The sequence below is a fragment of the Carlito syrichta genome, unplaced genomic scaffold, assembly GCF_000164805.1.
Source record: "Carlito syrichta isolate Samal-C Ts95f unplaced genomic scaffold, Tarsius_syrichta-2.0.1 Scaffold274131, whole genome shotgun sequence".
NCBI classification, from domain to species: domain Eukaryota; kingdom Metazoa; phylum Chordata; class Mammalia; order Primates; family Tarsiidae; genus Carlito; species Carlito syrichta.
The window spans coordinates 62,996-85,337 of NW_007218227.1; the positions used below are offsets into that span (position 1 = coordinate 62,996).

The 22,342-nt window shown below is 39.1% G+C and overlaps 1 protein-coding gene across 1 annotated transcript in view; it reads left to right on the plus strand.

The window, feature by feature from the left end:
- Nucleotides 1-22,342, plus strand: part of TMEM156 (transmembrane protein 156) — a 39,782-nt gene that overhangs the window by 15,082 nt on the left and 2,358 nt on the right. Inside the window, exons 2-5 of the mRNA XM_008052419.1 lie at nucleotides 317-586; nucleotides 3,713-3,973; nucleotides 7,274-7,393; nucleotides 11,311-11,394. Coding sequence (XP_008050610.1) covers nucleotides 317-586; nucleotides 3,713-3,973; nucleotides 7,274-7,393; nucleotides 11,311-11,394 — 735 coding nt within the window. The remainder of the gene's footprint in view (nucleotides 1-316; nucleotides 587-3,712; nucleotides 3,974-7,273; nucleotides 7,394-11,310; nucleotides 11,395-22,342) is intronic.

Genomic DNA, 22,342 nt, shown 5'->3' on the forward strand with positions numbered 1-22,342 from the left:
ACGTAAAGTTTGGCCATTAAAAATCCCCCAGAATAGAGAATGTTTAAAATGCTAGTTTCCAAGCACTTCTCTACAGCAACATCTGTTCTCTGAAAATCAACAGGGAATGTTGACAAGCTTAAAAAAGAAACATTTAAATAGAATAGGTATTGTTAATTCATGTAAAAAAAAAATCTTGCCACTGATAAGCTGACATGTACTGAATTTGCTTAAGAAAAACTGAGAACATATTGGATACTTATTTGAATGCCCCAAACTCAAAGTTTTATAGTAAGGAAAGTGTTGTGTTTTGTTTGTTTGTTTGTTTTCTTTGCAGAAATAATGTTGGAGCTATCATGTCTGCAAGTATGTTTACAACCTAATTTCACCTATTCACTTTCCTCCATAAATTTTTCATTTGTGACTTTTCTGCAACCAGTAAGAGAAACTCGGATTATTATGGGACTCTTTCTAAATCAGTCCAGTTTGCAAAACTTCACCAGGATTTGCCAAGGCATCACAAGTGAATTTAAAATGTGCTCCTCGTGTTTGGTTTGTGAGTCCAAGGGAAACATGACTTTTATTTCTCAGGAACAAACATCAAAAGGTAAACACAAAGTTAAAATGAAAATAAAATGTATCAAGTAGAAATTAACTCGTTCTGTTAAAAATGTATGAATAATATATTTCATTTTAAAATCCAGTGGCATTGAAGGAGCTAGTGGTGTGGCTCTTCATGAGTGACTTGCTGGACTTTTGAATATTACTCTTTTTTCTTTTTTATAGTTTCAAGGGGTATATGTGCAGGTTTTGTTACTTGGAAATATGTTGTAGTATTTGTTTTTGGTTTACTTTTATTTATTAAAAACAAATCATGTATTCTTCAAATGCATCAGAATGCTACTGTAATTCACATACATTGAATGCCCCAAACTCAGAATGCTCACTGTAATTCACATACATTTGATGGTTAAATAATTATCTAATATGCTCTTTTAAAAGGTGGTATTTTTTTCTTTTTGGGTCAGGGTCTCACTCTGTCACTAAACCCTTCTGGACTCAGATAATCCTTTCATTTCAGCCTCTCAAATAGCTGGGATGATAGGCGCATGACACTAGGGATGGCTAATTTTTAAAATTTTTTTGAAGAGACAAAGCCTTGCTATGTTTCCCAGGATGGTCTTGAACTCCTGGACTCAAGCAATCCTTCCACTTCAGTCTCCCAAAGTGCTGGGATTGCAGGTGTGAGCCACCGTGCCCTATCACTCATAGTAAAATCAGTCTTTGATTCTCCCAGGAATCACTGAACTCTTGATGCATTTGTACTTACTCTTGCCTAACATTTATCTACTATATATGAATTGTCTTCTGTCTGATTCTCCAATGAACCTCTTTGTTCACTACTATATATCTAGCTTTTAGCATAATCTCTGACACATAGTAACACATAGTAGACACTCAATGCATTTTTGATGGGTAAATGAACAAAGTAAAAAAAAAGTATTATCTGCAGTGCCTAACGAAACCTTACATTTATTATGAAAACAGTATATACTACTTAATTAAATTGGATCAAATTAGATCACTGAATAATTAAATAATCCACTTATAATCATAAAATATGCTAGTGGCCTCAAGCCCAAACATCAAATTTATTGCTTTTACCTCTTCAGCAAGATTGCCTCCTGTATCACTAGATATTGGCATTTTCCCCTATTGTTTGAGAATGGGAACAAGATTTCTTGGCTTTGAGTTTGGTTGAAGTTCTTACTTAAGTAGTGCTGTGACTATTCCAGCGTTCTGGGTTGAATTCATGAGAAAGTAAATTGCGGAAATGCCTCTCTGATGACAGAGAGCTGGGGAGTGTTTTAAGGGTTGGTAGCTCACAGATGTTACTTGTCTGTTTTCTTGAAATGTAAAAATAGCTCATTGACAGGTTGTCCCAGTTGTTATGGCTGTGTAATATGCTACCCCAAAACTCAGTGGCTTAAACCAACAGCAATCATTTTATTTTTTTCTTATCTCTTTTTTTTGTGGGGGAGGGGTCAGGAATGCAGAATGGGCATAGCTGGGCATTTCTGGCTTGGGTGTCTCAAATGTTGGAGTGAAAACAGAGGAGAGCAACAGCTGGAGGCAGGTGGGATCCTTCTCTTCACTAGTCTCCGAGTTTTTCTTTGTGGTCTTTTATTATTATCATTATTATTGTGGTAAGAACACTTAACATGAGAGCTACCCTCTTAACACATTTTTAAATTTACAATACAGTATTGTTAACTAGAGGCACCATGTTGTGCAAAAGAGTGCCAGAACTTACTCATTTTATATAACTGAAATTTTAAACCCATTGAACAGCAATTCCCTGTTTCTCCCTGCCCCCAGGCCCTGGAACTACCGTTCTCCTGTTTCTAATAGTTTGGCTACTTTATTATTATTATTATTTTGAGCTGGGGTTTCACTCTGTCACCCAGGCTAGAGTGCAGTGGCACAATCACAGCTTACCACAGTCTCTACCTCCTGCCTCAGTCTCCCAATTACCTGGAACTACAGGCATGAACCACCTGGCTATTTTTTTGATTTTTTTGTAGAGATGAGGTCTCGCTATGTTGCCTAGGCTCATTTCAAACTCCTGGGTTCAAGCAATCCTCCTACCTTGGCCTCCTAAAATGCTAAAATTACAGGCATGAGACACTATACCTGGCCCTGTATGGTTTGCAAATATTTTCTCTCATTTTGTAGATTGCCTTTTCATTCTGTTGATTATTTCCTTTATGTCGTCTTTCTAGTTTGCTAGTTTGGATTTCCTTACAGCACGGTGGTCTTATGTTGTTAGAATTTTAAACAATGATTCAAGAATCCTATGTCAGTGTTCCAAAAACAAGGTGGAAATTCTTTCACCTTTTCTGGCTTAGTCATGCAGTGTCATTTCCTTTGCATTTGACTGGCTATAAACAAGTCACAAACCCTGCAAGATTCAGGGGGGAAAGGAATTAAACTTCACCTATTAATGAGGGAGTAGCAAGTTTTAGGATAATGTGTGTGTTATGAATTGAATAGTGCCCTCCTCAAAGTCATATGTTGAAGTCTCAACCCCCAATACCTTAGACTGTGACAATATTTGGAAATAGGGTCATTGTAGATGTAATTGTCAGGATGAAGTCATTAGGGAGTGCCTTAATCCTGTGTGATTGGTGTTCTTATAAAAAGGGGACTTTGGGGCACAGAGACACGAAGGCAGAGATCAGGGAGATGCATGTACAAGCCTGTGATGGCCAGAAATTGTCATCAGATCACCATTTTGGCTAGGAGAGAGGCATGGAGCAGATTGTCCCTCATAGCTCTCAGAAAAAATCCACCCTCGCCATCGTGATTTCACACGTCTAGCTTCTAGAACTGTGAGACAAATTTTTGTTCATGAAGTCACCCAATTTATGGCACTTTGTTTCCACAGCCTTGGAAAACTATTACAATGTGAGACGGGAAATATTCTTGTGACCACTTTTGAAAATACAGTCTGTCCCACAAGTCATCAGAGAAATGTCTGTATTTTCTTTGAGTGCTCCAATCCTATTTCAACCCTACCACTATCTGTTTTCATAATCTTAAAAAAAGTAAAAAAATATTATTTTTAGTTCTTATTTCTACTTTCTTGTATAGAAAAGAGATTTAGTTCTGAATGTGTTTTCTGATTATTTATTGATACTATGCAAATAACATTTTCTTAATCTCTTTCTAGTTCTTATCATGAGAGGATCAATGGAAATGAAAGAGAAGGATTTTAATTCACCTTGTCAACATTTTAACTTCACTGTAGCTCCTCTAACCGACCACTTGGAGGAATATAACACTACCTGTAATCCCAAAACCCACACTAGAAAACCAATAATCATGGAGGAAGAGCCAACCAAGGAAAAATCTATAAACCATACTTGTAGAAGTATGGGATACCTGAATAATTGTATCCACATTTCTTTGGATCTAGAAATGGATATAAAAAGTAAGTTTTTAAAGAAATTAGAAGGGAAAGGAAAGATCAGATATAGACACATAAAATTAAGTAAGGGCTACTATATTAACTAAAAGTTAAATAGCTGATGAATTTTATTAAGGGATAATAAGAAAAGGAATGCTAATCTTTTTATCTGTTTTTCTTTCCAAATGTACTTCTTATGGGGCCCATTTGTAAACTTAGGCAGAGGAGTCATCTATGGGTCATGATTTGAATAACTTTTGTACATGCTTATTATTAACTGTGCTTGAAGTAATACCAACACACTTGGGTACTAAAGGGTGAGATTTTTTTTAGAGTTAATTTGACATGTCCCCTGTTAGAGCAAAAACCAGGTCTGGATGAGGTGGGATTTTCCTATGTAAGCTGTAAAGATAGACTGAGGTGAGAATTAGGCATAAAGTCATTGGGTGACTCAGGAAAAAGTTAGCGTTTCAAAGAGCAATCTTACGTACTCGTATATCTTAATTCTGTTTAAGGTGGTTAACTTCCTAGTTACCCTATTCTGAATTACCACAGTTAATCCTTTCTCCTAAGCAGTCTGCCCCAACTTCATCCACAAAATCTAATCTTAGAGTGTATCTTATGACATATTCTTTTAATGAGTGCCTGTTGTATGCTAGGTAGTGTGCCAGGCATTGGGAACGCAGAGTTAGATGACATTAAACAATCTAGAAGGGGGAGACACTTCACATACACAAGCAAGTGTATTCCAGTGTCACAGGTGCTATGGTAGAATACTTTGCTGTCCTTTTTGATATTTCAGACAGAGAAGCCTTTCAGATTGCTTTAATGCTTTTCTAATGCTTTAATTATTTCAAAGGCAATTATTTTTGAAATACTACATTTATTTTAAGGCAAACAGAAGTATACCATGTGTATGCATTTTTAAGGTAAAATATGACTGTGAAGAAATTTTTCCTGTGAGTTAGTTTGCCCGGCTGTAACTCTGTAGCTGGAGGTTATTTCAAGGCGTGTGTTTGTGTGGGGGATATGGAAAAGATCCGAGACTATATGAACAAAAAGAGGGTCAGTTCCCTGGTTCAGAAATGAGTGACTTGGAACTGGATTCTAGAAAGACTTAAAAGAGAAAGTGACTATAGTGAAATCTGAAAGATAAAGAAGTTTGGATTATAGCTATTAAAGATATATTTTTCGTCATACATCTGTGCATCCATTTAAATGCATTTTATAGTTTTCTTTAAAAAAGCACTTTCGTAATTATGATTCTAAGAGAATTCTATATTCAAGGTGAAATAATAGTTAACAGCTTTTTGAAGTCCACAACGCAGAAAGATAACAGTGGTGCACAAATATGTACTCTTGTATTCTGGGAAAAGTAAATCCATTTTGCCATGTGTATAAAGTTAAAGATTTATCCATAGTTTGCTGTACAAAGACTAATAATTTGAACTCTCTTAAAAGCCCTCTCCATCAGGAAGTGAAACTAAATTTAGTACAGTCTGGTAAATTTACTCTGAAACAATAATTTACACTGTTCCTTCAGATTTTCCCCCTAAATTTGTGTTTCCTCTTGCTTCTTTCCAAGATGGCTGCAGGGATGGTGGACCACATGGGATACTAGGGGATGCACTCTTTTTTGTTGTTGTTGTTGTTGTTGTTTTAAAAAAATTTTTTTTTTTGAGTTGGAATCTCACTCTGTCACCCAGACTGGAGTGCAGTGGCATGCTCCCGCCCACCGTAGCCTCGACCTGCTGGGCTCCGGCGATCCTTCCGTCTCGGCCTTCCAAGTAGCTGGAACTCCAGGCGTGCACTACCACGCCCGGCTAATTTTTTGATTTATTGTAGAGTTGAGGTCTCGCCAAGTTGCCCAGGCAGGTCTCAAACCCGCGGGCTCAGGCAATCCACTCACATCAGCCTCCCAAAGTGCAGGATTACAGGCTGAGCCACCGAGCCTGGCTGTTTTTTTAAAAATTTTTGCATAATTATTTTGCTTTTGCTTTAATACTATATTAAATATCTCAAGATAATATTAAATATGAAACCCGCTTTACACCCTCCCCAACCGTATTCACTCAGAGAGATGCACTCTTCTGACTCCATGCTGATGTTATGGTGGATGGTCAGGTTCCAGTCATGCACATTCTGCTATTGCAATATAAAGTTGGTGAATGCATGGTTCTTTTTTCGTGGTTATATCAGTGTCCAGTGATACCTTGGTCATTGGGCCCACCTTAGCTCTTGTTGGCACTACCAATGTTCTCTGCCATTTAATTGCATTCTTTTATTTTTCTGGATAAGGAAAGCAAACTTTGCCGCTGAGAAGCATGAAACGATCTTAGGAAAGCTGAGTGCTGTCATCCCAGTCAGCCTCTGTCCTTTCTCCAGTCACCCCCTCTTAATAAATGTTGAATGCCTATGTAGCATACATCTGGGTTCCTGTGAAGGGCATATCCGGGTCATGAACCCCACAAAGGCGTTCACCCTAGGGCATAAACAAGTTCTATATTCTGCTAAGTTGAATAACTACTAGCTGTGTTTCTATGCAAGGAAGAGGGAATACATAGGGTTGCTTAGAAGGTCAATAGACAGTTGTGTGTTGGAAATGATAAGGTCACCCTTGTTTAAGTCCTGAGTCTGCTAGCCGGTTAGTCTTTATAGGACCATTCTAAGCTATTGCTAGATAGTGATCATCCTTTCTGTGTCACTTTACTGTCGTCTGAATGAATAAGTTTATCCATGTATCTTTATTAAATTTAGGCCAGGGTGATTATGTTTAATTAAATGAATGCACCTGATCTGATCATTGATATACCAGTCATTGTCTTGTCTATTACCCTGTGGTCAGATTATTCATCTGCTCTGGACACATACATGCCTCAGGCCAGTCCTTTGTGCTTGCTTTTCTGTTTCTTCCCCCTCCTCCTTGTACTCACTGCATCTTTGTTGATTTGAGGACATATTTTTGGGCTGCCTGACCCAGGGTCAGAATTGTTAATTCAAGATGACTCTGATTCTAGGACTTTGTTATGTTGTGGTCCTACCCTAGTGACAGCAATGATAGTGAAAATAATATCAAGAAAACCCGTAAGTGAAATTAATCCTAGAATTTTGGAATACAACAGATCCCTGGAAGCTACCTGGTTGAGTTTCCTCATTTAATATCAGGAAAGAATTTAGGAGAGGTAGTGACCCTGTAACAGTGATTCATGTATTCAGCTTTGCAGTTAATTCAGAATATACTGTAGAGTTCAGTTATACCACTACATTGCCTCTTATCTGTTGCATAATTTTGTTGCATTTTTATAGTATTTATTTTCTTTACAGATGTCACTTGTTCCATGAAGATCACTTGGTACATTTTAGTTCTACTAGTTTTTGTATTTTTGATCATTCTTATTATTCACAAGCTGCTTGAAGGCCACAGGAGAATGCAGAAGTGGCAGAGTAAGTATTGAGAAATAAATCAATCATTTAGTGTCAAGGAACTCCTAATCTTATTTATGGATTTGATTTCTTTCTTTCCTTTCCTTTCTTTTTTTGAGTTGGGAGTTGAGGTCTCACGCCATTGTTGAGATTGAAGTGCAGTGGTACGATCACAGTTCCCCACACTCACCACAGCCTCAACCACCTGGGCTTAGGCAATCCTTCTGCCTCAACCTCCAGAGTAGCTGGGACTATAGGTGTGCATCTAATTTTTTAAATGTTTTACAGAGATGAAGTCTCTCTCTGTTATCTAGCCTGGTCTTGAATTCCTAGGCTCAAGCAATCCTCTTGCCTCAGCTTCCCAAAGTGCTGGGATTATAGGCAGGAGCTACTGTGCCCAGCCAAATTTTTCTTTTTCTTTTTTAGTTCACTTTAGCATTTATTGTGCACCTACTGTGTGTATGTGGCAATTCTAGATAATTCAAGGAATAAAAGCATAAGCAGGACGCAGTTTCAGTGTTCAAGGATCTTCATGTATCTAACTTCTACTTGGACTAGTAAATGGAGGGAGGTGAGGGAGAAAGACAAGGTGAATAGGAAGAAATTGGTGACTGGAGGTTGAGCAGAGGCTTGATGGAAGTGAGGGCAGAGGGAAGTAGAAGAACAGGAAGTGGTGATAAACAATTCCGGAGCTGGAAATCTTAAAAAAATGTTTAATTGGTAAATACTCACACATATTTTGGGGCTACAGATAATAGTTCAATACATGAGTGCCATGTGTAATGATCAAATCAGGGATATCCATCACCTCAAACATTTACTTCTTCTTTGTGTTGGGGACATTACAATTCTTTTCTTGTAGCTATTTTGAAATATACAATACATAATCTCATGACTACTATTAAATACTAGAACACATGACTTCTAGCTAAGTATGTTTGTGCCCATTAACCAAGAGTTGAAGATCTTGAACAGAGTGGCTCGAGGTGATGAATGTGAGCCGTAGACAATCTTTTTTTTATTATTTAATTTTTAAATTTTAGAATGTGGGGTACAACTCAGAGTCAGGTATTCAAATGTTCATTATGCAGGCACCCTGTTGATGAGGTGTGCCCCCTCTCCCCTGGCAGTTTCCCACTACTGCCAACCCCTTTCTTATAGTATTATGATAATTGTTTAAGTTCCACTTATGAGTGAGAACATATGATACTCTATTCTTTGTTTCTGTGATAGATCACTGAGTATGATAGACTCTAAAACCATCCAAGTTGCTGTAAAGTCCATATATGCTTGTCCTTCTTTGTGGCTGTATAATATTCCATTGTGTATATGTGCCATATCTTTTTAATCCAGTCCAGTTTCAATGGGCATCATGGTTGGTTCCATGTTTTTGTAGAGCCAATCTTTTTTTTTTTCAAAGAAAGAAAACTTTATTTAAAAGCAAATTAGAGAGCAAAAGAGAAGGGAGAGAGAAGACTCACCTCCCCAAGGTTGGGGATGTAGAGCTTATCTTTAATAAGTGTTGGGTGTCAGTACTTTTTGGCAGGGCAGAGCTAAAAGAAATCACTGGAACTTAGGACAGTAGAAGTGATGTTAAAAACATTAACAGCTAATATGACACAGCCATATACCTGTCAGGATGGACATTGATTGCAAATTAGTGGTATGGTGCTACCGGTGTGTACTTGTGCATACACTGAATTTATTGATATGTACCCATGCATATTTTGGCTTTAATGGCATATACTCATGTATACACTGGCTGAATGTCAGGTTTGATGAACAGTTTATGAGTAGTGGGTCTCTTAAGTACAGTATCAAATATGTCATTATGAGAATAGGCTTCAAAATAGGTGGATCTATTTTAGAGTCTTAGTACTACCGCTTGCCAGCTACATGACATTGATCAAGTTATTTACCACATCTGAGTGTCCCTTTCAGTTTCTGTAAAACTAGAATAATGACCTAGCACACAGGGTTGAAGTATGGATTGTAATAAAGAGATTACTTAAGAAGTTTAACATAGGGCATAATTTGTTTTCAATAAAGGATAGTTGTGGTGGTTGTATTATTTCCCAAGGCTTTTACATTCTTTACCTGGCAAGGGTGTGTTAGTCATTTCAGTAGGCAGAACAAGCAGTTGCCTCCAGGTTTGAATAAAGTTGCTATTAATTCTTTTGACTAAGTATTTGCTGCAGATATTTCTGAGAGCACTTTTACATCAAGTCTTGTTGTCATTGATACCTTAGTAATTAGGATCTTCATGTAGTGGTTAATAACATAATCAGTACTGTTTATTTGTAGAATAACCATTTTCAGAGCACTTTTACAAGATTCTTAAGGTTTGTAAACAGGGCATATGGTATTTTTTTTATAGACGAAAAACCCCTGAGCCTCAGAAATGTTATGTTTTATCCAAAGCTATACAGTTAGTAAAATGTCAGAAGTAAGACTCAGAGTATCTGTAGTTTTGAAAATTATATTATTTTAAGTAAATGTGTGTTATCTGTAAATAGTGCATAGTTCTGAGTTTCTTGACCCATTTTTCCATATGTATACATATTATAAGATCAAAGTGAGATAGAAAAAAATGGCTAGGAAGAGACCAATAGTGTGGGGTCACATTAATTTTTTTTTTTTTAAGTTGAAGTCTCACTGTCACCCAGGCTAGAGCACAGTGGCATGCTCACAACTACTGCAGCCTTGACCTACTGGGTTCAGGCAATCCTCCAGCTTCAGCTTTCCAGGTAGCTGGGACTACAGGTGGGCACCACCAAACCCAGCTAATTTTTTTGATTTATTGTAGAGATGAGGTCTCATCATGTTGCCCAGGCTGCTCTTGAACTCCTGAACTCAAGCAATTCTCTTGCCTTGGCCTCCCAAAATGCTGGAATTATAGGCGTGAGCCACTACACCTAATCTGTAGTCATATTAAATTCTTTTGTTTTTTTTAGTTGGAGCCTCACTCCATCACCCAGGCTGCATCGACCTGCTGGGCTGCGGCAATTCTTCCGTCTCAGCCTTCCACGTAGTCAGAACTATAGGCGTGCACTACCACGCCTGGGTAATTTTTTTAATTTATTGTAGAGACAAGGTCTTGCCAAGTTGCCCAGGCTGGTCTCGAATTCATGAGCTCAGGCAATTCACTTACCTCAGTCTCCCAAAGTGCTGGGATTACAGGCTGAGCCACCGAGCCTGGCCCATGTTAAATCCTTATGAACAAAGACGACTTGGTGGCCTTCAAAGTCTTCCTTGCAAGTCCAAGCACATAAAGTTATAAAAAATGTCACACCTGCTGGGTGCAGTGGCTTGAGCCTGTAATCCCAGCATTTGGGAGGCAGAGGCAAGAGAACAGGCTGAGTCCAGGGGTTCAAGACCAGTCTGAGCAACATGGTGAGACCTTGTCTCTGCAATAAATAAAAAAAAATTAGCCAGGTGTCACATGCCTGTAGTTCCTGCTACTTGGAAGGCTAAGGCAGAAGGATCGCCTGAGCCCAGCAGGTTGTGGCTGCAGTGACTGTGAGCATGCCACTATATCCAGCCTGGGTGACCGAGTGAGACTCCAACTAAAAAAAAAAGTCACACTGCTTAGGATATTAAATATAATTCAATATTAAATATATATTAAATATTATGTACATCACATCTATGTATATAATATAAATTATATAATTTTCTATACGTAAGAGCTAATGCTTTTTATGAGAAAGAAGAGTGTCATGGAATTGATGGTAGTGGAGAAGCCTCTAGTGTTAGAAAGAACCTGTATCTGTTCCTGGAAAGTAACTTAATAAGGAAAAGCTCTTTGTGTTTTGCTACTCCAGACCCTGTTGTAAATGGCCTGTTCTCTTTGGTATTCCTTTGAACCGACATGGGGAGTATATATTTAAAATGTGCTTGTTTGTCCTCTAAATATTTAATTTCTTTTCTGGGAATAGGTCATAAAGACAGATCCAGGTCTATTCTCTTACGAGGAAGTGATTCTGAGAAACTGAGAGCATTGAACATGAGGGTTATTTCAGGTGAGTTCTGTGGCCTGCAAACAGACCAGCACTCGGGAAATTCCAAAGCTGTATTGTTTCACTAGAGAGTAAACTCATGGTCTGAGATCTGAGCTCGTTTAAATTAGCTTTGTATCTGGAATAAAGGAGCTGTGGGTAAATGAAATCCAGTTTAATATGTCTTTTTTTTTTTTTGAGTTGGAGTCTCACTCTGTCGCCCAGACTGGAGTGCAGTGGCCGCTCCCAGCCACCGCAGCCTCGACCTGCTGGGCTCCAGCGATCCTTCCGCCTCAGCCTTCCAAGTAGCCAGAATTACAGGCATGTGCTACCATGCCCGGCTGATTTTTTTAATTTATTGTAGAGATGAGGTCTTGCTGCCCAGGCGGGTCTTGAACCCGCGGGCTCAGGCAATCCACTCACCTGAGCCTCCCAAAGGCACGGGATTACAGGCTGAGCCACCGAGCCCGGCTAATATGCCTTATTATCAGGCAATAGTTACAATCAAAAGTCCCTCCTTAAGTAATGGAAAGTTTGCTTAACTGGCAAGAAGAAATTCATGTGAGTAGGCAGAGGAGAGACAGCAATGGGAATAAGCCTCAAATTTATTTTTAAATGAGACAAGATACCATTATTCCTCAGAACTGCAAGGAGTAATTGCAGAGTGGGCATGGCTTTTGCTGGAGCCTTCACTTAGCAGAGGGTGTCATTGTGTAAAGAGAACTTCTAATAGCCCCAATTAAAAAGCCCCCTGTCCTCTCTTGAGAAATAAAAATGGAATAAGAAAGTCCTAATTAGAGCATCGAAGGGTGCTGTTAGTTCAGATGCTGTGGTTTGAACTCCTTCTAATTGTGAAGGCTCCTTTTGGATTCAAGTTGTCAATCACATTATAAAGGAAGACAGGGAGAACGTGACATGGTCAGAGGCCTCTTCTTCATCAAAGAGAAATAACACCCTTGACTCTGAAAACCGCAGATTATGAGTGATATTACTAAAGCTACTTGTACACAGCCAGGGAGTGGGTGCTTCCGTACTTCACAAGAAGTTAGAAAAGAAAGGAATCTTCAAGACCAGTGTGCAAACAGTATTCAAAGATGAGAAGACACTGAACAAACTCCAGTTGTCCCCTGCAGATGCATTAGTTGCCACATAGAGATTTTATAGCATTGCACTGAGGACTGCGCCACTGAGCCTTTTGTTAGCTATTTAAGTTAGCAGGCAGGGAGCAGTGAACCACTCACACCATTTATATTTTCTGCTCAGCAGTGAGCCACTCATACCTGTCATCTCAGCATTTTGGGAGACCAAGGTGGGAGAATTGCTTGAGCCCAGGAGTTCAAGACTAGCCTGGGCAACAGAGCCACACCTCGTCTCTACAAAAAAAAAAAAAAAAAAAATTAGCCAGGCATGGTGGCATGCACCTGTAGTCCCAGCTACTTGGGAGTAGGGAGAAGGATCACCTGAGCCAGTAGTCTGCGGTGAGTCATAATTGTGCCTCTGCACTCCAGCCTGGGTGACAGAATAAGACCCTGACTCAAAAAAAAAAAAAAAAAAAAGCAGTCCATACTCAAACCCCTAGCTTGAGAAAAAATTAGATTGGATGCATTTTAAGAGCTCGAATGTTTAAAAATTTATACTTTCTGCTGGCATCAGCGGTGAAATTATTATGCGATGACAAGCATTAACTAAACAATCATTTGGCACCAGTTAGTTGTAGGGTAAGTTGATGAAAATGTTGTGTGGTCAATGAAAATCTTGTTCGATTAATAAAATAAAAGCCACAAAATTGTTTTAAATGACAAGATTAATTTTTAAAAGGAGAAAATGCCATTTTCTCCTATTCCCCCCTCTGATTTAGTACACATGCCCAAACCCCAGGAATGTTTTAATACAGTTCTGCTAGGCTTTTTGTCGCCTTAGGAATTCTGATCATTTCTGTTTTCAAGTCATAATTTTGAGCACTGTAGACTTGTCTGAGAAAGAGTCTATAGTTCCCCTGTCAACCCAATATAATCAAGGGAATCACAAATTTTAAGTACTAGCTAACCACAAGACTAACCTCACAAAGTTGTATTTATGGACCTGTGACTTTTTTACCAAAGAAACCTCTCTCAGTCATCTTTGCCCTTTAATAGCGATCACTAAAACTCCTCTGGCTTTATTACCATGTATATAATATTAATGTTTCGCGCAGGCCAAGGGTGATGGCCTTTTTTAAAACCAAGAATCCTTTTGAGGCTTATAATCTTAGAGTGGGAAAGAAGCAGCGATTTGCTTATTTATATTTCTTTAACCTAAATACAATCTTTTCCCTCCCCATTATAAGTTGCTCTTTCTGGGAGAGAACTGGAAAGGAAATCATGTCTCCCTTGAGTGTAATTTTTAAGGACTCTCTTTGTAGTGATGGATTATAGGCAACAGTGAGATTGTAAGGGAAAAAAATGTGCCAGTGTGGTTCTTTGGAGACTTAGTAACATGGGTTTTAAAAAAATGTAGTTCAAAGCAGCAGTGACTGTGTGTCACATTCAACCTCGCAGCTTGTTGTCAACAGTAGCCATACATTCCAGAATGTCTCTCAAGTTGTTCACAGTTTACAAAGTGAGTATTGTTGCACATATACACACAGAGATATAGATGGGCTCATACCTCCAAAAGATGTTTATTCATCCTACAAGAGAGAAAGAAGGAGCGACTACCAGGACACTGGCACCTCACTGTGCCTGGCACGTACTCAGGGCATAGTGAACATTGTTGGAATAAATGTGTCTCACTGCTATAGAAAGAGATGTCACACAGGATCAAATCCCAGCATTTGATATGTCTCTCTCTAATATTTTCCTCCTTGCTTTGTGAAGCATGAAAGCTTATGCTGCCTGTGTGTGAATTAATCTGCTTTACATCTTCCTCTTTCAGCTGGTATTTTCACACAGATGATGACTCTGTCTTAATCATCTTTGAATCCTTGTTGCTAGTGCAATATCTGTTATGTAGTTCATGCACAATACAAGCTTATTAAAGCTCACGAACCCTAGAGGAAAATGAGGACAAAGTAAACAGAACAGATGAATAAGAAATCAGTCTTATAGATTGGGAAAGGTGAAAACAAATAAAGAGACAAAGGGAAATGAGATAAAATATAGTTCTACTTCATTGAAGAAAGTGTAGCCAACTTTGTAGAATTGCTAAGAACATCAAAGAATAATGGGAGACACTGACCATCTTGAAGAAGGGATTTTTGTTTGTTTGTTTTGTTTTGTTTGAGTCAGGGTTTTACTCTGTCACTCTGGCTGGAGTGCAGTGGCTTGCTCATGGCTACCGCAGCCTTGACCTGCTGGGCTCAGGTGATCCTTGTGCCTCAGTCTTCGAAGAAGGCACACATCATCACGCCCAGCTAATTTTTTTATTTATTGTAGAGACATGGTGTCGCACACATACACACAGAGATATAGATGGGTTCATATAGATGTTGCCCAGGCTGGTCTTGAACTCCTGGGCTCAGACAATCCTCTTGTCTCAGCCTCCCAAATTCCCTGCTGGAATTACAGGCACAAGCCACCACACCCAGCTGAAGAAGGGATTTGATTTTGAGTACTGTGGTAAAGTAACTTTAAAATATACCCCTAGACACAGTGCTTAATGAATTGATCATGCTAGGAAACCAAGGCCAAGGGCAGGAGAAGTAGACTAGAACCTGAATCATTGGACGCAAACGATAGAACCCAACTTGATTGACTGCAGAGAGGAAATGTATTGAAAAACAAGGAGGCAGCCCATAGAAGTAACTAGCAGCTTGGGGAATCTGTGCTTGGAAAACAAATAGGCATTAAGGGGTGCCAGGAAGCCAAAAATACAGTTCAAGTTGCATGACAGATAGGGCCTGATGAGAATGACCCTGCTGGTGTCAACACCCTCTGAGTGGCAGGGGGTACCCTTTGACCACCTTTCAGCTTTGCATCTCTCCCCAGGATTGCAAGCCCCAAGGAAGAGTATCTGATCGGTTGAGTGTAGGCCACAGAGTGGTACTGTGGGTGCCAGGAAGTAGGGAGAAGGAATATCTGACCCTTTGACTTTCTGCATACCTGAGATCACCCCTGACATATCCACATGCTGGACTGTCAATAAATAAATAGCTACCACATCAGGTTTCTAGAATCAGAGTTTCTGTGCCCTCCCGTTGCTTGGGCCAGTGAAAATGTCATTTCCTATTCCCCCTCTCTGTTCATCAAAAAGGATGAAAATTTTAAAACATGAAATTCTCCACCTTTAAATATTCAACCAAAATTTATTCTATGGGCCAACCATAATACTAAACATTGGCGATGTAGTGATATACATCATAGGCAAAATCCCTGCCTTTATAGAGCCTCCAACATAGTTGAGGTTCTGCCCCTGGTTACCTTAGGAGAAGGGAAGCAATAGCTCATTAAGCATCTCCCATGTGTACAGTACTTTCACACACATTATTTCATAAGAGTTTCGCCTTTTTCCTGAGAAGAAAACTGAAACAAAGAGAATTTAAGTAACTGGTTCACTGCCAGTGTCTGGAAAGCCAGAGTTTAAAGTCAGTTCTGTCCAACTGATGCACTTTCTATCACTCTCCTTAATGGCAACAGTGAACTGGAGGCATGCCGGTTTCAGTTACAGATCAAAACTCCTCTTGCTCTATTATATTGAACACTGGAAACTTAGATGAAACATTTTCTCTACATCAGGTTGTAGGAGCTGGTGTGTGACAATGTGAGTCATCTGCAAAGAAACATTTCGGCACTGGCTGAAATTTTTAATTTTTTTTTTTGTGCAGTTAATGTGGGTGGGTTCTAACACAAAGCAAAGGAAAACGGAATTTTATAGTGAAAGAGAATTACTAAATGTCAAAGGGAAGTGGATGACCCAGTGATTTATATTACCCCAAAATAAAATGAATGGCAATGGAATGTTACAATTTGCAACATGTTTATGGCCAGTGTAATCAAGACTAAGCAGGTTTCAATTTCCTGCTAAAGAGAAGATAAATTACTGGTGCCAGATGTCCCGCAACCAAGCAAGATAACATGAAATTTTAATTTTTACTTGCTTCACTGTCATATTTGTGACTCTTAAAATACAGATTTGGGTTCATAAATCAGGAAAGGTTACAACCATCTGCTTGGTTGCAGAAGGGATCAAAACGAAGAGGAGATGACTCCCTTTGCAGGAAGAAATTCACAAGTGTGAAGAATCTATAGGCAGAATGGGTTGATGTATTCTATTCATTCACTGAATACCTTTATATGACAGCCATTTATGCCAGATCTGGAGGAATGGATGGTAAAACACAGGCACATAAACATCTCCACCTTCATACAGATTGTCCCTGCCTGAACCATCCTGCCTCCCCTAGTAAACCCCTCTCCTCCCATCCTAACGTTGTCTAGTTAGCTCCAACCTATCCCTTCTGATCTTGACTTGAGTAACACTTCCTTAGGGACATTATCTCAGGTCTCTGAACTAAGTTAATTTTCCTTATCACACACCCTCATAACACCATAAATCTTTCTTTGTAGCCATTATCACTGTTGCTAGTTTGCATTTTTATGTTATTGTGTTTTGTGTTATTTGATTGTTAGCTCTCCCACAAGCCAGTTAGCTCCTTAAGGTCATGGGCACTATCTGATGATACTCACCACTGCATCTCTGCATCCTCAGCTCATAGCATATGCATGTATATGAGTACAGAGTAGGCATCCAATAAATATTTGCCAAATAAATACAACTCCATGTTGGCTAAGTTGAATCACTGCTGCTGTCTTACAAAGGACTTTCAAAAACTTTTCTCCCCTAAATTATAACTTTTGATAATGCCTATCCAAAATAATAAAAAGACAATGGTTGTTCACTTCATCAGCTTTATTCTTTGGAGTACTAAGGATATCTGCAGTGTGAATTAACCGGGAACTGAGTCAATGGCTCAGAATATTGGCAGCTGTCAGTTCAAGGGTTTTCTAAAAATTTTTTTTTTCTCTCTCTCTTTAGTTAACTCTAGATAATTCTGCAGTCTTTTATTTTCTATCCTTATCCGATTTTCACATTGACCAGATTTGGAGCAGATGAGTAGTTTTAGAATCATTGTTAATAACAGATGGAGCTCTGAACATAGTAGGAATTTGGCACCTTGAATAATTGAAATCTATTTTAAACTGCCATGATTGCTTCTGTTAGCCCTCACAGGCTACTGGCTATCTTGAGCTTACACAAAAATGCCAATGTTTTATGTGATGAAAAGGTCAGGGTGATATATAGCAATATTGAAGTTCTGCATTTCTATGGCAATAAGAAAAAATAATGAGATTGGAAGGTTTTATTTTTGAAACCAGAATAGAGCACTGAAAAAGAATCATCAAGCAGTCTGAAAATTCCCACAGCTGTGTTGACCAAAGTAATCTGTAAAGATTATCCTGAATTTCTTCATTTTTGAAGAAGTTCTTGTGAGGAAACCAGGTACTTTGTGGCTACAGTTTAGATATTTATTGCCACGGCCTCCACAAAATCCTGATGGCAGAATATCCCAAAGTATGGAGAAGAAGGAAATGCTAAGAAGCATCATTTCCAAGGTCAGCTACCCATGGGCCTCCTCTGCTGAGCACATACATGAGTCCTACTAAATTCTGAGCTGGCTCCCTGAGAAGACCTAACAAATGCTTGTGAAAATATTTTGTCTTTCACTTTGTAGTGCTTTCTAATTTTCCAAGTGTATCAACATTCACCTTTCTCATCTCATTTTGTCCTTACCTTCATGTTTCCCCTTTTAGCCTCCAGATAGCCACAATAGCCTTGCCAAAGCCACAGGGGAGTAATTTCAGTTGTGCAAGTATCAGTACCCACTGCCAAAACTTTGAACAGAATGCATGGGACAAGGCCAGGACCCTGCCTGGATTGGCTGCCTGACTGCTGCCTCTCACAAGGCCACACAGGTGCCTCATGAATTTATAGGTGGTTTATATCCACGACATCTAGTACCTAACCTTAATTCATCTTTCCAGAGTGATTTTTGATTCCCACTGAGTAATGGAAACTTGCAAGGTATGTTTGTTCCTTTGGTCTTGATGATTTTCATGGCAGGCAAGTTTACCGGGTCCAGTGCCTTTCCTTAGGCCTGTGAACTTTAGCCTTCTGCACTGACAGCACATAAAGAAGGATCCATTGTATAATGCATCTCACACCAATAGATTTGCAGAACCTGAAGGCCAACCGACTAATTCACAAAGGATAGTGCAATTGAGAGAAATGTGGACCAAAACACTTCTGATGGCAAGCACATGAATTCCTCTTTCTTAGACGGAACCCTGTGGGAAGTCAAATCACAGACAAGGAAGTTGGGTAGGTCTTAAAATGCATTCCTTTGCCAGATAGCTTGAGATCTTCTTCCCCACTTTAGGGGTAGCCTGACTGGCTCATTTAACACAACACTTTTAACACTTAACAGACTTTATTGTTGTTGTTGTTGTTGTTTTTAAAGATGTGGGATACAATTTAGGATTAGGTTACAAGTGGTCATTGTACAGGTAAAGTTTGGGTCTCCCTTTGGTCCCCAGTTTGTCTGGTTTGAGATCTGGTACCCTTATTGATGTTGTGCCCCCCACCTCACTACCACCCTGGAAGTATCCCACTACTGCCAATTCCTTTCTTATAGTATTATGGTAAATGTTCAGGGTCTGCTTATGAGTGAGAACATGTGGTATTCTATTCTTTGCTTCTGTGATAGATCATTGAGTATGATGGACTCTAAATCCACACAAGCTGCTGTAAAATCCATATATTTGTCCTTTATGACTGTGTCATATTCCATTGTGTATATGTACCACATTTTTAAACAGACTTTGGATTGGGATTTTTTTTTTGTTTTAGTCACCCAGGCTGGAGTGCAAGATCAAGGCTCACCATAGCTTTGAACTTCTGGGCTTAGGCGATCTTTCTGCCTCAGCCTCTCAAACAGCTGGGACTGCAGGCATGCACCACCATGTCCAGCTAATTTTTTGATATTATGTAGAAACGAAATCTTGCTATGTTGCCCAGGCTGATCTTAAACTCCTGCTCAAGCAATTCTCTCGCCTTGGCCCCCAGAGTGTTGAGACTATAGGCATGAGCCACCACACCTAGCCAGGAATAATTTTTTGAAGATGACTGTGTGTTTGTGTTTTGATCATGGGTTGATTTTATAGATTGACTCTCAGTGGAACATTCCATTTTCCTTACTTTCAAATTCCTGGGTGGCACTCCACAGTTATTTCTTGAACTGCCTGAACCCATGTCCTGTTAGTAAGAAAAATGAGGCACAAAGGAGTTAAGTGACATTTTTTCCCTCATTTTTAGTACATGTCTGTTGAGTACTTATTATGGGTCATGATCTAAGATGGGTTCTGGGGAATAAAACATAATCTTGGTACACAAGAAGGCACACAAATGAGTAATTACAACAGAGTTGAGTCAGTCCATTGTTAGGGAAGTAGAGGGCACAGGGAGACATATATTGTGTGATCCTAACCCTCTTTACTCTTTCTTGTTTTGTTTTGTTTTTAGCCACTTTTTGGCTTTCCAATTTGATCACCAAGTAAAATTGTAGCTGAACAAGCAGTTTGGAGATCAGAATATAAAAAATTGATTGGGCAAATTCCCTTAGCAGCCGAGAGAGCCTGGCTGGGAGGAGAAAGTTTTAGATGTGCCCTCATGGTGAGAAACAGACCACGTCTTTGACATGAAAATCATCAGGACCAAAGGGATGAATACACCTTGCAAGTTTCAGTGGGAATCAAAAATTACTCTGGAAAGATGAATTGAGGTTAGATACCAGATATCATGGATATAAAGCACCTTTGAAAAGAGATAGAAATCTTAAAAAAAAATAGAAGAAAAAGAGGAAGCATCAGAGGGCAACCTGGACATGGTCATGGATAGTGTGATAGGGGCTTTATTTGAGAACACAAGGCATGGAGTTTTATTTTTAATCAAGGTTTCTACTGCCGAAAATCTATTTTGTTCACTAGATTTGGCCAGGTCAAAATTCAGACTGGGATTTAAACAAAAATGTTTTAGTCTCTCTGAGGTTCCTGAAAAAAAGTCACAGATATGTTTGGTTCAGAGATTTGACAAATTCATGAAAAGGCTTCTGTGAAGTTTTTCTGACTGCTCCTGCTGCCTTAACTCATGTTGGTGAATTAATATTACTTGAAAGAAATTGTATTTCCCAGTGTAGAACTAGAAAAAAACATCTACTCATTTTAGCTATTCTGAAGAAGGTATTAAAATGACACATATCCTACCTTTTAATCAATTTTTTAGAAGTTTTGCTATTACCATGTTAGTTACATGATTTTGGATACTAGGAGAAACTGAAGACAGTGCACCACTAGAGAATTACTTCAGACTAGCTATCATTTTGACAGGTAATAGCTTTCTATAGTAAATTACAGTTATAGCATGCTGTAGAACGTCAGTGAACTGAATGAATAAGCAAATAATGAGCAGTTTGGCTTTTCAACCAAAAGAACTCTGTTAATTTCCTTTGATAATTATTTAGTTTCATGAACAGGCTCTTTTGATGTATTAACCTTTAAAAAGAACAATCACAAATCTCAAATTCTGGGTTATAAGATGCTTTGTCAAAAATTATCTGAATAATTATTTGCATGGTAAGTTCATTCTGAAGCTTTAATGTGCAGCAGAATCAACTTGGATGTCTATAAAAATTCAGCCTCCCAGGTCCCTGCAAAGGAAGATGTGTTACATGATTTTGGATGCAAGGAGAAACTGAAGGCAATGCATCGCTGGAGAATTAATTCAACAGATGCGGGATGGGACCCCAAAACCTGCATTTTAAATTACTACTTCTGGTGATTTTCCGGTCAAGGGTCTGTTGATCACTATATTAGCTTTCTGTTGTTGTGTGCCCAATTACCACACACTTGGTGGCTTAAAACAACACACATTTATCATCTCACAGCTTCTGTCTGTCAGAAGTCTGGGCATGGCTTAACTGCATGTTCCTCAGGGTGAAATCTTCCACATTCTGAAATCAAGATATTGGCTAGACTGCTTTCTCATCTGAAGACTCTACTTACATGCTCATTCAGGTTATTGGCAGAATTCATTTCATTATACTGAGGGTCTTGGCTTCTCACTGGAGGCTACCCTCAGGTCCCTAGAGATCACCTGCAGTGTTCTGCCATGAGGCCCTTTCCATGAAAAAATCATGGCAGTTTGCTTCTTTAAGCCCAGCAAGTCTCTCTGACCTCGTGAAGGGTCCAGTCACTATTAAGGGATTTTAACTCTTTGAGTCGGGTCTGCTCAAGATACTCTCCCTTCTCACTGATCTGGAATGTAAACAATACCTATACATTCCTTTCATCTTTGCCTTCTAATATAACCTAATCACAGATATCCACCTTGTTCATGGTCCTGCTCACATTTCAGGGGAGGAGATTATACAGAGAGTGCATGCCAAGGAATGGAAACCTTGGGGCTCATCTTAGAATTCTGCCTACCACAACCATCCTTAGAAAGACAAAAATCACAGACTGCTAGGAACTTTCAGTGTGAGATTTGACTGAAATTTCAGAGAGCTAGCCCTATAGGTATGGTTGGTACTTCGTGACCATAAAATAAACGTCAAGGATACTAAAGGGCCCACACATAATAGATCTGTGCAAAAGAGACAGGAGATGGGAGCTGTGAGCCTAGCTAGGTAAAGACTGGGCTGTGGGTCTTACTTTCTTACCTTTGTTCTAGTCAGACAGGGAAGTTTTGTCAATTACTTTTTAGAAGTCTGAATGCTCTTAGTGGTGATTTTAGCATTTCCATAGACTTGCAAAGGCCCTCAATATCTGTTGGAAATGGCCTATCTATTCCTGCCTCCTAATAGTAGCTACTATCTTAATTTTAAAAATCTTTAGTTAAATTAGATGATTTTCTGGGAAAATTTAGAAAACCTAACACTAGA